Raw genomic sequence first — 11,997 nt, 5'->3', positions numbered from 1 at the left:
GTGCTACTTCACAGCAATTCTTAACATTTTCAGATGTAGTGTCAAAATGACGTTTTTGTGTATCTGAACATGCTTTTTCTTAACAGAAACGGAAGAAAGTCACAGCATGTTGCCAAATATTATTTGAACAGAAATCATCCCATAAGAAATACATTTTTTTTTTGCAGTTAACACAAAACTGTAAACTGGATTGGTGTGTGTCTTTCAGCATCAAATTGTTCAGTAATAAATATGACTAAGTCTTAACAGACTACGGAGTAAAAGTTCCCTTAGTGTCCAGTTTTTAGCAGCTGTTGAATGTTCAGGGATGCACAAGGCACACCTCTGCAGATTCTCTACCTTTATTATTGACATAAAAAAAAATAAATCCATTCACCACTCAAAAATGTTTATCTGCATAGTAAGAATTTTTCTACCACTATTTACAGGAAGGGCTTTTAGTGCAAAAAACAGGAAGTGATGTACTATCCGAAGTGCATCGAGCACATCTTGTACAGTGTCACTAATAACTAGTCAGCATCACATCTTGGGCCGCCAGCCATTAATGAACTGCAGTATTTTCTTAACCTGCAATTTGCTTAGCTTAAAGTCTTCTGACAGGATTTCTTCCGTAAGCTGAACCAGTAAATTGCCATCAATCTTCTCTGTAACAAAAAATGATATGACATCTTCTGACAGACCAATAAACCTCAGCGATTTAGACACTTCCTCTATCGAGAGTCCAGAAAGGTCTGTGGGTGGCTGCCAGGGAGAGCCATCCCCACAAGACCTTGGTGCTAACTGGAGGTGGAGGGGAGACGAGAAGGGGTAAGACACAGAGAATGTATCCTGCATGCCCTTTTTAACAAGATACTGATCTTCCAAGAGGTCTGGAGAACCAGTTTTCGACTCCTCCTCGGCACCATCTATTTTCAGCGGCAAGGGACACATGTCTGTAACTGTTTTCTCTTCACTTGACTTTGGTGCCCGAGGAGGTAAGGCAGGACACGAGTGGCTCTGCTTTGCATTGCTGACTCCCAGAGTTTTCTCATCAGTGCAGTCTAGGGAGTAACTTGCCGACTTTGGACAGCTAGAGATGGTGCTCGCGAACTCTGCTGGGGTCAGCGGGGAGTACCCCGCCGGGAGCTCACACCCGTCGAAGTCAAAAGTCAAAGGTGCTGGACAGTTTCTCTTTGGCGTACCTGGAGTCTTCTGTCTGGGGTAACTGTAGCTCCTGCTTGGATCAAGCAGGAAATCGCTCCTATTCAGGCCTTCAGCAGTTCCTGAAAAATGGTTTGGCCAAGATAACCTCAAAGGCAGAGCTTCAGTCGAGGGGCTTCCCAAAGGCATCGTGCTCTCAGGCTCTTTGGATTCGTTTTTTATCATGTTACAAGGGTAGCAGGAAACAGGTGTGCTCTCAGCTGGGTTGGTGTTGTCGCTCTCAGTGACATTGCTTAAGGAACAAAGCAGAAAGGATGTCGTTAGTATGAAAAAATGTGGCATTTGAATAAATCAATAAATCATCTGACAGAGTCAGAGGGTGGCTGACACAAGGAAAGAATCTTCTTTCCTCCGGTAGAATTTCTCAGATTTGAGTTAACACCACGTTTGAATAATGCACTGACAGTTCTTTTACTCATTCTACAAGCCTGACAAGATACTGAGATAGCCAAAAGCCTCACATCTTGGTTTTTCAATCTCCCAAAAAAGTATATGCCTCAATTCAGTTCTGTGTCAGCTTCTGAATACTCAGTTTTTCCACTGTCGAATTCCTGGGGGACACCACCATACAAAAGGAACAGCCTCACGTATACTGGAAGATGCTCTAATCCTGTATGTTCTATTTATATACCACAGATGTGTAATGGTGTGCAAAAGCTCGTAACAGGGGCAGGTCACTATTGCACTAGACCCAAGCTTGACTGACATACGAGATGACCAAAAGACCTTTTGGAGCCAACTTTTTCATTTGTTATTGGCACTTGCTTGTGCACAGGGCACAGGATCCTTCCCCACTGGAAAAACTGCACCAGTGCACAGTACAGTAACACAGAATAAGTTAATGATTACTGCCAAAGGAAAAGTTTTACCTGGAAGGGTAAGCAGACCTAGCTGTGTGTGTTGAAGTATCAGGCTCTAAGCTTACCCCACAGTAACTTGTTTGTGTGTCCATATCCTTAAAAAATTATGACGAAAACCACTCGCTTTTCAAAGGCACCTAAAGAAAGTTACCCTGACCTACTTCCAGGTGGTAAACTAAGCTCAGCCTGTCCGAGTGAACTGATGGCTTATATCCAGGTGTTCTCGAGAGACAGAGGTGCCAACAAAAGCATGCAATCTGTTATCAAAAGCAAATTTTTGCCACTTTTATACCACTTTCAAAAATAAAGTCTGAAGGATTGGGTTGATCTTTGCAATTCTGGCCAATTAAGCCAGAACACTGGAAAAACAATTAGCAGATTTAAAAAATCCTTACTTAACACAATAGACTGAAACCAACAGTTGAAAAAATTGTTTTAATTACTCACCTTTCTTCTGGAAACTAACTACTCGAGAACGAAACAAACTCAGTAGACATTCTCTGACAGCTCAGTGAAAACTGCTTGAGGAGGGCAGCAGCTTTCAGAAAACCAGCATAGTTTTGTATGGATTGACACAAAATTAGTTCCTCATGTGCTTACAGTGAGCCAAAGGGGATGCTAACCTGGACTTGCCCAGCTCAAACACAAAGCGCAGATGCATAAAAGCAGCTCTAATCTGTATCACTGGAAAACTCAGTCCCAACAGATGCAGTTTCCCCTCTGTGTCTAACCATCCCTTGGTTTCCACTCCATGCCCTCCAAACTTTTTTTTTTTTTCCCTGTTTATGTCACTAATACAAGTCTGCCAGTTAAAGCAGTTGGATGTTTACAATAGCAGAGTTGGGTTTTTTTCCCCCTCAGCAAGGATACACTGTCAGCTGGTCATTTCTGGCTGCTTGAAGGCCAACTGGTGTAACATACACATTGTAGAGCATTTTTCACAAATGAAGCCATTGGGCTGCTCAATTCAGAGAAGACAGTGAGGTGTTGTAAACAACTAACTATACAGAAGAATTAAATTGGTTGATCCTCTTTCTGTTCTCTAATTCAATATTAGAAATGGGAACATTTAATGATTTAAAAGATTAATGGAATTACTCTTTTAATTTTTACTGATAAAATAATTATTTTATAATAATAAACATACAATGATATAAATAGTTTTGTGTAAATATAAATATTAAAAATAATACAAATTAAAATAATTACTGATAAAGCAACATTTTCAAAGTGCTTCCTTATTCGTCCTCCACCAAAATTAACTCACTGGGACTCAGTGACAAAGGATGCAAGTGAAACCTCAAATACAGCTGAAGTCGGACATTTTTATAGGCAGATAAGGACAAATCATATTGGTTTTGTTTGTGTTTGAAATACTGGCTGCATGCCTTCATAATCCAGAAAATAAGATAATTGATACAAAAGGGAAGACTCAAAAAGCAACTTCACCAGCAATCTGGTTACTCCACACATTGCCAATTTGCTAGCAGCTTCCTCTGCAGCGCTAGGCCAATTCTACCAAAATGGAGACATCTGGTCTGGACCCAAGCTGGAGATAAATTTCATGCACATATTGTGAAGTTCATGGCAAATAATACCACCTGGATTCCTGAGAAACTTCATTTCTCACTGTTATCCTTGTTTCTTGGGAGGCAGATGTATTCTTAGCCACAAAGAGAGAAAGCAGCATTTGGTGGGCCCCAAATGCTGGGAGGTCTTGTGCTCAGCCCCCTGTGGAGTAGACCTTGACAGAACTACCCAAGAGGCTTCCATAAAAACAAACGAGCAGCCTTGATCTAGAGTGATCATTGCCAGATACACAACACAAAGCTGCAAATGTGCAGTATGGCTTAGAAAGGCAATTTCAGCATTATATAATATATAATAATATATATAATATATAAATAATATTATATTATTACACCAATTCCATCCAGGCTGAAATGATTTCAGTGGCATTTCAGATCAATTTGTAATATCCAGACAGGTAGTATCTTGTCATTGAAGAGATACCAAAAATAATGGCAACAAGACATTCAAGGCAAAAAGGAGGTGAGACTTCCAAAGGTGTATACACTTTCTAAAGCCAAAGGAAGAACACTGCATTGCTAGGAAAAGGTATGCAGCCACATAACTCAAAATTTACTGTCTGAATGGATTTTCCAGTTTGTGGCTTCGGTTTCTGCTGAACTGGGTTTGATCTGGAAGCTGTCTGGCTCCCTTCCGCTACACCTCACTTGGCACTCAGTGGTGTTCTGCTGGCCTCTCTGTTCTTCATCACACCCACCGTGTAGGTTCCCATATAGTTGGCACAACACATTTCTGGATTACCACACTCCTTTTGTGCCCCCACTTATCAGAGCTGACTGCACTGCATGCACGTAGCACTGAAATCCCACCTGAAAACTAGCTTTGAGATGTTCTGGTTTGAAGATTCAAACCTTTCAAGAATTATACAGAACTGTAAGGGATTTTCCATTTAGACAGCCAGTGCCACCTTACAGTGAGATTACCTATAGCAATATGTGCACATATTTAATATAAATGGCTATGTTCTATCTAGTAAAACATAGTTTCTGCTGAAGCTTTGCCTCCTCTTCAATCTCTAAAAGTATCTTGACAGGTTAGTCCATTTCACAAAAAGTCAGCAACTCTGACACAGTACCATGCCTTTATAAATGAACACTTTCAAAAAGAACACCGCTAAATTTAAGTTTCTCAAAAAGTGATAGATAGCATGGGGCTCTCACAGCTCAAGCACATACATGTTGTGCAGTCCCGAAGAGTAGTAGGACAGAGTAGGGCTAGGAGAGCGGGTCTGCTGTCGTGCAGGTTTGACTGTGCGAGGAGGGATGGAAGGACTGGTGGAGGACGGCTTTGAACTCCGTGGTGGGACAGGGGGAGCATTCAGGAGCCTGCATTCCTCTTTTACCTGTACAAAAGAAGAACATGTAAGTAAGCAGCGAGAAAATCTGGGCAACAGCACTCTCAACCAGATGAAACACAGCTGGTTCTGCCTTGTTCTATGAAAGGAAATAATTAAAAAGGGAGGAGAAGAGAAAAATGATGCTAAGTATATACATTTGGAACAGTATGTGGCTGCCAAAGAAGTCCAAAAGAACGCCTTGCTACCGGTAGAGCTACTAGCAATCTTTTTTAGGGTTCTTTTCCGTAGTTTGATATCCGCTCATTTAAAAAGCAGCATCAATGGCAAGATGTAAAAGAACCTTCCAGTAACATACAAAATCAGACATACTGTTCCAGATACTTTACATTTTGTAAGGAGCAATTCCTTAGGTTTAAACTTCATTAGTGTTGTTTATTTAGATGCAATAAACCAAGATCTCAGCAGACTTTTATGTTTCCTGACTTACTTCACCAGCGATACTCAGGCATCCAGCTCTAAGACAGTCCCCAGCCTTCCTCCCCCAGGAATAGTACTTGTATCTCATATTTCCCAGATGCTGGGATTGAAACCTGCAGCTTCAGCCCTTCTGTAGCTGGCAAAGCAGTCCAAGATCAGGTTAACTACAAAACGTGCAAGCTGAAAGGCGTGGGCAGAAAAGCCTGTTCATATAATGCACCCAGCCAATAGGTCTACTCTTTGCAGCCAGCCTACTTTGCAGCTTAAAACACATGACTGTAGCACTGCTTTTCTGAAATTTAGTCTGGTCTGCCTAGGTAGGAGCAAGATGTCAGGATCTATCCCCATAGAAAAAATGATGGAATTAAGACCTTAATCTCATCAGTTACATATTTGGGACAGCAACTTTATTTAGTAGGGCTAGACGTGAGCAAGGCTACTGAGAATTAGGCTGCCCGGCAGGATTTTTAAGGACTCGCTACCTCCCCCTGGGCAGGAGGAGACCTCTACGTTCTCCTTGTCTGAAACAGCCTTAGATGCACCAGAATAGGGAAATTCTCTTTATGTTTGAAAGTTATAGTTTATTTTTAAGTTTAACAACACTGCAGAACTAAAAGTTATCTTAGCAGTTCTGCAACACATAATTAGCAATTAAAGTGATTTAATTTATTTAAAAAAAATAAATGTGGAACGTTTTGCAATCCATTTCAGCGTTTTCAAAATGCAACAACCCATTTAGTACTTTTGTGAAATGGAAAATTGGGGACTAGGACATTGTAGTACATTTTTTCCCTAATTCAAAACAAGTCAAAATTACAGGAAATGCCTGACAGCATAAAACACTGAAATAAATCTTGCTCTAAGGGTTCTTATTTGCTCTTTCAAGAAAAAAAAAATCAATTTTATTCATGTTTGTTATTGAATTCAGGCATAAAACCCTTCAACCATATTAGTGCTGTGCCCCAAGGATGCCTAAGGACTTTGTTGTTGGTTTCCCCCCCCCCCCCCCCAGTTAAGACTGCCTGCCATTGGATATACACCCATAGGGCTTGTGAGACCGTTCAGGGGAGCTCGTGGAGCACGGCAGACAGTCAAGGGGTTAAAGGGATTCTTTCCGGGGAAGATTGCTGGCATCCAAAGGTGCGGGCATAACAAACTGTGCCAAGCTCCCTTGCTGACCTAGATTGCAGATCAGAACAGGGCCATAAATAATACCGGTTTGCAGTCCCAGTTGTTCCCCGTCACAAGACCGTGATTACAGCTGCCAGACACAGCCCAGCAGAGGTATAAAAAGGAGAAATTTTTGCGATTAAACTGACAAGAGCAAGGGGAAACTTCAGAGGAGAGCTACCCTCACTAGGTCCAAGCAACCAGCAAGGAAATAAACGTGGGAGAGGAGGGGAGCAACATGATGATCACCTCGACGGCTCCTGCTCTTAGTAGGAAAACCTCTTTTGCCCAGAAGCACTCGATGCCGTACGGCTGCCAGAGACAGATAAAGTGCATTTGCACTGCACGTCCCGGGACTTTTATTCGTCACCATCTGAGATGAGAAAGGGACAGTGGCCCCTTTCCGATGGTGTGAGGTGCTAGAGTGGATTTTAAGACCTCTGCTTCTTTTCCTTGGTGCCAGCCCAAGCCCCACCAGCACCCCCGGGGCCCTGAAGTGTCCCTCCCGTATCTGGGCATCACCGGTGCCCGTTGCAGTGACCGCTTCCGAAGTTGCCTGGATAAAACCCACCCTGTCGCTGGCATGACCACGAGCGTTAACACAAAGTGGTTCAACGCTCCTTGCCGATGGAGCCTGAACGGCCGGCATGCTCTGTCAGGTCAGGCTTTAAATCAATCAGGAAATCAGCCTCCGATTTTATGCAAGTTAGTGTTTGGGGACTGAAGCAATTTTTAATTTACAGGCCTTAATTCAGAGGTCATTGTCCCCCCCCCCCCCCCCTTCTGCCTTTTATGCTGTTTTGATTTTCTGAAAAGTATTTAGAAAATAAGCATTATATGTCAGAATGCTTCACCCTGGCAGTGAGGGAAAAAAAAAAAAACCAGAACTGTTTCTGAAACACCCGAATGTCCTTTTCTCTTTCCTACAAACAGCTCCTGTACACATATTTTAAATTTAGTGCATGCAAAAATACAATTGCCAGCCAACCTTTATACAGAAATGCTACGGAATATCATTCTAGAGGGAGTGATGACTAAACCGCATGTTCATCAGCAGCTCCTGAGATCTACTTATTCTATAAATACCCTACATGGAAACCATGCAAACATCTCCTCGGCCCCAGCCCACTCATGAATTCAGTAGGACACTGATACTCATTCCAAAGCTGTTCCAGGAAGGCACAAAACTGAGTCTAAATTATTATCATCTATGGAGATGCAGGTTTTTTAAATTTTGTTTCATTTCTCTGTCCACCTCTAAATGCAAGCTAATATCTTTAGCAGAAATTAGTTCTGCACGGCTAGAAAGTAATATTGAAATTGCTGACAGCACTCACACATTACCTCAGTGATGCAAGGGAATGTAACGTGACAAAACCGCACACTTTTCAAAATGTCCTTAAAAAGCAAGATACGTATCTATCCCCAACGCCACCCTGCTGCCCCCCAGAAGGGAGTCGCTGCGCCACGAGGCTTGCCCAAGTGCGAGGTGCTCCACAGCTCTCCCGGCATCCTACCACCCACGCCTCAGCCGTGACCCGGGGGGATCGGCAGCCCCTGCCAGGAGGGCTGCCCTCACCCCACTGCGGGGGCAAGCCTTCCTCCCCCACCACCCTCCCGCCCGCTGGCTCCGGCGCTCCTTTGACCCTGCGCTGAAGCAGTTCAGCTCGCAGGAATCAGCAGGAAACTAATCATTTTCCAGATCCAGACCTGGCTGCCTGCCCAGGAGAAGGAGTGCCAGAGCCAGCACAACAGAGGAGCCAGGACCATGTGGCTGGGAAAGGAGGAGGAGGAGGAAGGTGGGACCAGCCCCACGCCGGTTTACATCAGCATAGGCTGCCAGGGAACCTCATCCCGATACGGTGCTGCCGGGCACTTGTCCAGAGGCGCCCGGACAAAGTGTCAGCACGTACCTGACCTCGGAGGCAAGAAGTGCTCTTGGGTTCCCGCACTTAAACATTACACGTAAACACTCTTTACCGAGAAGATGTAACGTCTTGACTTTCCTGTCTTCGCTGAAGCTGCTGCGGCTGCTTTTTGGGCAGTTTTGGCGGCGCGGTCAAGGAGCTGTAGCTGTGCATTTTGTGTCTGCACTGGCGTCCTCCTCCCCTTGCCACACCTCCCCAGCAGCTGCACAGCCTGGCCGGGGGGATCCCCACGGCAATCCACTGCAGGCTAACCCAGCACAAATAAACACAACTTAGCTTTCAACCAGATGGGGACCTGGCTCATGATGCAAAGGCTACGGCCAGCGCCGCTGGACTGTGAGATGGGAATTGGAAAGGGATGGGATCACCATGGTTTGCTGCAGTTTGGTCTTACATTAGTCTCAGTTTACCGTGCAGCCATGCTCTTGAAAATATCATTGGGCTTGCAAAGGCAACAACATTTTCTTTATTTAAAAACCCAGCAAAAAACCTGCAAAACTAATTTGTTAAATTATAATATCTGTCAAGATTTATGTGACATTAAGTCTGTATCATTCAAAGCTTGCTAACAATTCCTAGACATTTTTTCCTGGGGGTAGTTTTCTTTTCTCCTCCATGTTTTTTAAAAAAATAATGTTTAGGACTATGTCAAGAGACCACGTAATGGTTGAATTTTCCTCCCAGTCCACATAAGCTCCTGTTGATAAAACATATTTGTATTTTTGCCTCTGAAGTCTCCATGACATTTCAGGTTTGGAGAAATTATTTCTCCCACGAGTTTTTATTAGAAACCCGAGGACAGGAAACATGCCTAGTTTAAAATTGAGTCTTCTAGAATGCTCATTTATCAACTCTGCAGAGTTCCTATTTAAACATTTTTTTTTTTTTTCAATAAGTGGTACAGAACGATTAGTTCAGGTCTAGTTTGATAAAGTTTCCTTCAGATCAATGACACTTAATACTCTTCAAAATCTGCCATAGACTCGTAACAGAGAAGACAATCTCTCGTTAACAAACACTTCAAATCCATAAAAATTCTAGCTGTCCTCATTACTAGGGCCTGTTAATTGAAGATGCACACACTAAGCAGATCCGAGGGTGTTCTAAGTGGGGTCATGCCCCATACACTTCAGCCACAGAAAACATGAGAAAACATGGAGGCCACATGGAGTGAGGATATGGAAAGCAACAGAAGGAAGCGACCTAGCAATTCTTAGACCTTGTTTGGGGGAGCAAAAAACCCCAATAAATATCTCCTGAAAGTATCAGGATTAAGCTACTAGATCAGTTATATTCAAAATACTCCAGTGATTCTTAGGACATGACTTACACTTGGGAGGAAACTAGTTGAAGTTGCATGTCTCGTTAAGTCTCACCATTTCCTTGCCCTCCATGTGCCCTCCCCCAAGTCTTCCCTAAAAAAATACCCAAGCAAACTTCACCAGCTAAAAAAAGAAACAAACCAGCATAAATAAACCTGACTTACTGCTTCTGATTTGGGAGGCACTGGAGGTGGAGGTAGGGAAACATCTGAAGACTTTGTAGTTGCTCCAACAGTCGCAGGCACAGAAAGAGATGTGGTACCACACTTCGATCGGAAAGACCCTCTGTAGTTGTCACATTTGTTCTTCTCACTTAGCGAGCGAGTCAGAGGCTGATCACCAGCCTTTCCCGACCCTTGGTCCAACCACAGCTCTTCATAAGGAAGTTCTGGTTTTGTAGGCAGAAACATTGATTCTTCGCTAACTTCAGGAAAAAGGTAATCACTGCTACTGTCACCAGACTCCTGGTACTGAAGAGCATCGTGAGAGAACAGGGCCCACTCGTTACACAAGTCCCTGCAGCCGTGGAGGTTCACTTCGCTATTCCCATGCAAGTTGTTTCCATAGACACACACCGAAAGCCGGTGGAAGGACTGCGTAAGTTCGTCCCGTGCGTAGCTGAGGGAGTTTGGCACGTGGCTGTGCCCCGTGCATCGGCTCTTCTTCGGGCTCTTGCAGTCTTCGTTCCAGTCAGTTTTCACATCTCGCACAGCACGGGAATACTCATCAATGTCAAACTGTTCCTGGCATATATTAAACCAGTGCTGGATAAGGGATTCGTGCCACAGCTCCCCTTTCACCAGACTGTCGGGTAGAGTAAATTTCGGAAGTGTCAAGTGCAAGGGAAAATGCATGGGAATAATTTTGTTGCCACGAAGCACGCAACAAACCACCACTGTCTTGGTTTGAATGTTGACAAACTTGTACCTGTGCCCTTCACGGATAAAATGTAGGTCATAAGGGTTTCTTGGTGTAGGACTCGGCACAGTCACGTTAACGGGCAGCCTGGTTTTTTCTACTATATTGCGAATCGTGTGCTCACCTTCTTGCATCTGCACTTCCAATGGGCTGCGGGTGCTAAACTTGCCCTTACACTGGAAAGGGAGACTGATGCTTTCGTTGGTCCTGTGGTTCATGCAGATGAGGCAGGGCATTTTGCCTCTGCCTAGCTTACTAATTGAATTAAGTTTCCCAATTTTTTTGAAGATAGTGTTGAGTCGTGACTTCTCCTTAGAAGATTTTGCATAAAGGATTTCTGCTTGCCCCATTAAAGTGAGCTCATCCCCAGTACTAAGGGTAATGTTGTAAACCTCAGTGTCTTCATTGCATTCACCTGAAGCCACCTGTAAAATAATAATAAAAAAATTGTTTTTCCCCCACTGAAGATAATACTTCAAATCATATCAAATCTATTGAGACTGAACTTAGAAGACTATATACTGGGAGAAACAAAACTAACTTTAGTTGAACAGCTGAGTAGTCAAATGCAAGGTGTTTAACCTGAAACTCAGCCAAGTAACCTTTTTTATTGTTCTGCACATTCCTGCATCTTATGTGATTTCAGCCACCTGAAACTGCCAAAGGTGGCATGAGAACAAACATAACCAATTTTAAAAGAAAGGACAAATCCACGTATCCCAGCAATTCAAAGAGCCACTTGTGTCATACAGCTATGACAGAGCATGTCTGTATTCCCTTGGGTATCTTTTTCCCACCCCCTTGTTTTTGCTATTTGCTAGAACTTATTTGCCAGGCTCTTGAGGGAGCAAACAACTTCTTTCCCCATCTTCAGCTCCCTGAAGAGCAGAAAATGTGATCTCATGATTATGGATGAAGCATATCCCTGTGATATAATCTCTTCCAGGCTAAGGGGAATGACAGCTGACATCTATTCCCTGAAGGAGAAGTCAAGAATATCAGCATCCCATATGCCTAACTGCCTCGCTCTGCCTTGCCCTCCTAGTCATAGACTTCCTTCCTCATTTTTTGATCATAATTGCAATTAGGAGATTAAACAATATATGCACAGCCATGTGCGTTTCTAGTATGGAAATTGTACTGGAAAGAAAAAAAAAAAAAGAAAAACACATGTCCAAGGCTCAGTTGTTCCTGAAGTTATTTCCTTAAGACTAGAATAACTCTCTACAGACAAG

General features: G+C 43.3%; 1 protein-coding gene across 1 annotated transcript in view; it reads right to left on the bottom strand.

The window, feature by feature from the left end:
- Window positions 1-519: 519 nt before the first annotated feature.
- Window positions 520-11,997, bottom strand: part of GAREM1 (GRB2 associated regulator of MAPK1 subtype 1) — a gene marked incomplete at its 3' end in the record, with an annotated part of 99,724 nt that continues 88,246 nt past the window's right edge. The window contains exons 4-6 of the mRNA XM_082015319.1: window positions 10,009-11,187; window positions 4,826-4,992; window positions 520-1,432 (exon numbers count right to left, since the gene is read on the bottom strand). Of these exons, the coding sequence (XP_081871445.1) occupies window positions 520-1,432; window positions 4,826-4,992; window positions 10,009-11,187 (2,259 nt within the window). The remainder of the gene's footprint in view (window positions 1,433-4,825; window positions 4,993-10,008; window positions 11,188-11,997) is intronic.

This window comes from Phaethon aethereus, assembly GCF_964289735.1.
Source record: "Phaethon aethereus genome assembly, chromosome: 2".
NCBI lineage: Eukaryota > Metazoa > Chordata > Aves > Phaethontiformes > Phaethontidae > Phaethon > Phaethon aethereus.
This window is presented reverse-complemented; position numbering and strand designations above follow the sequence as displayed.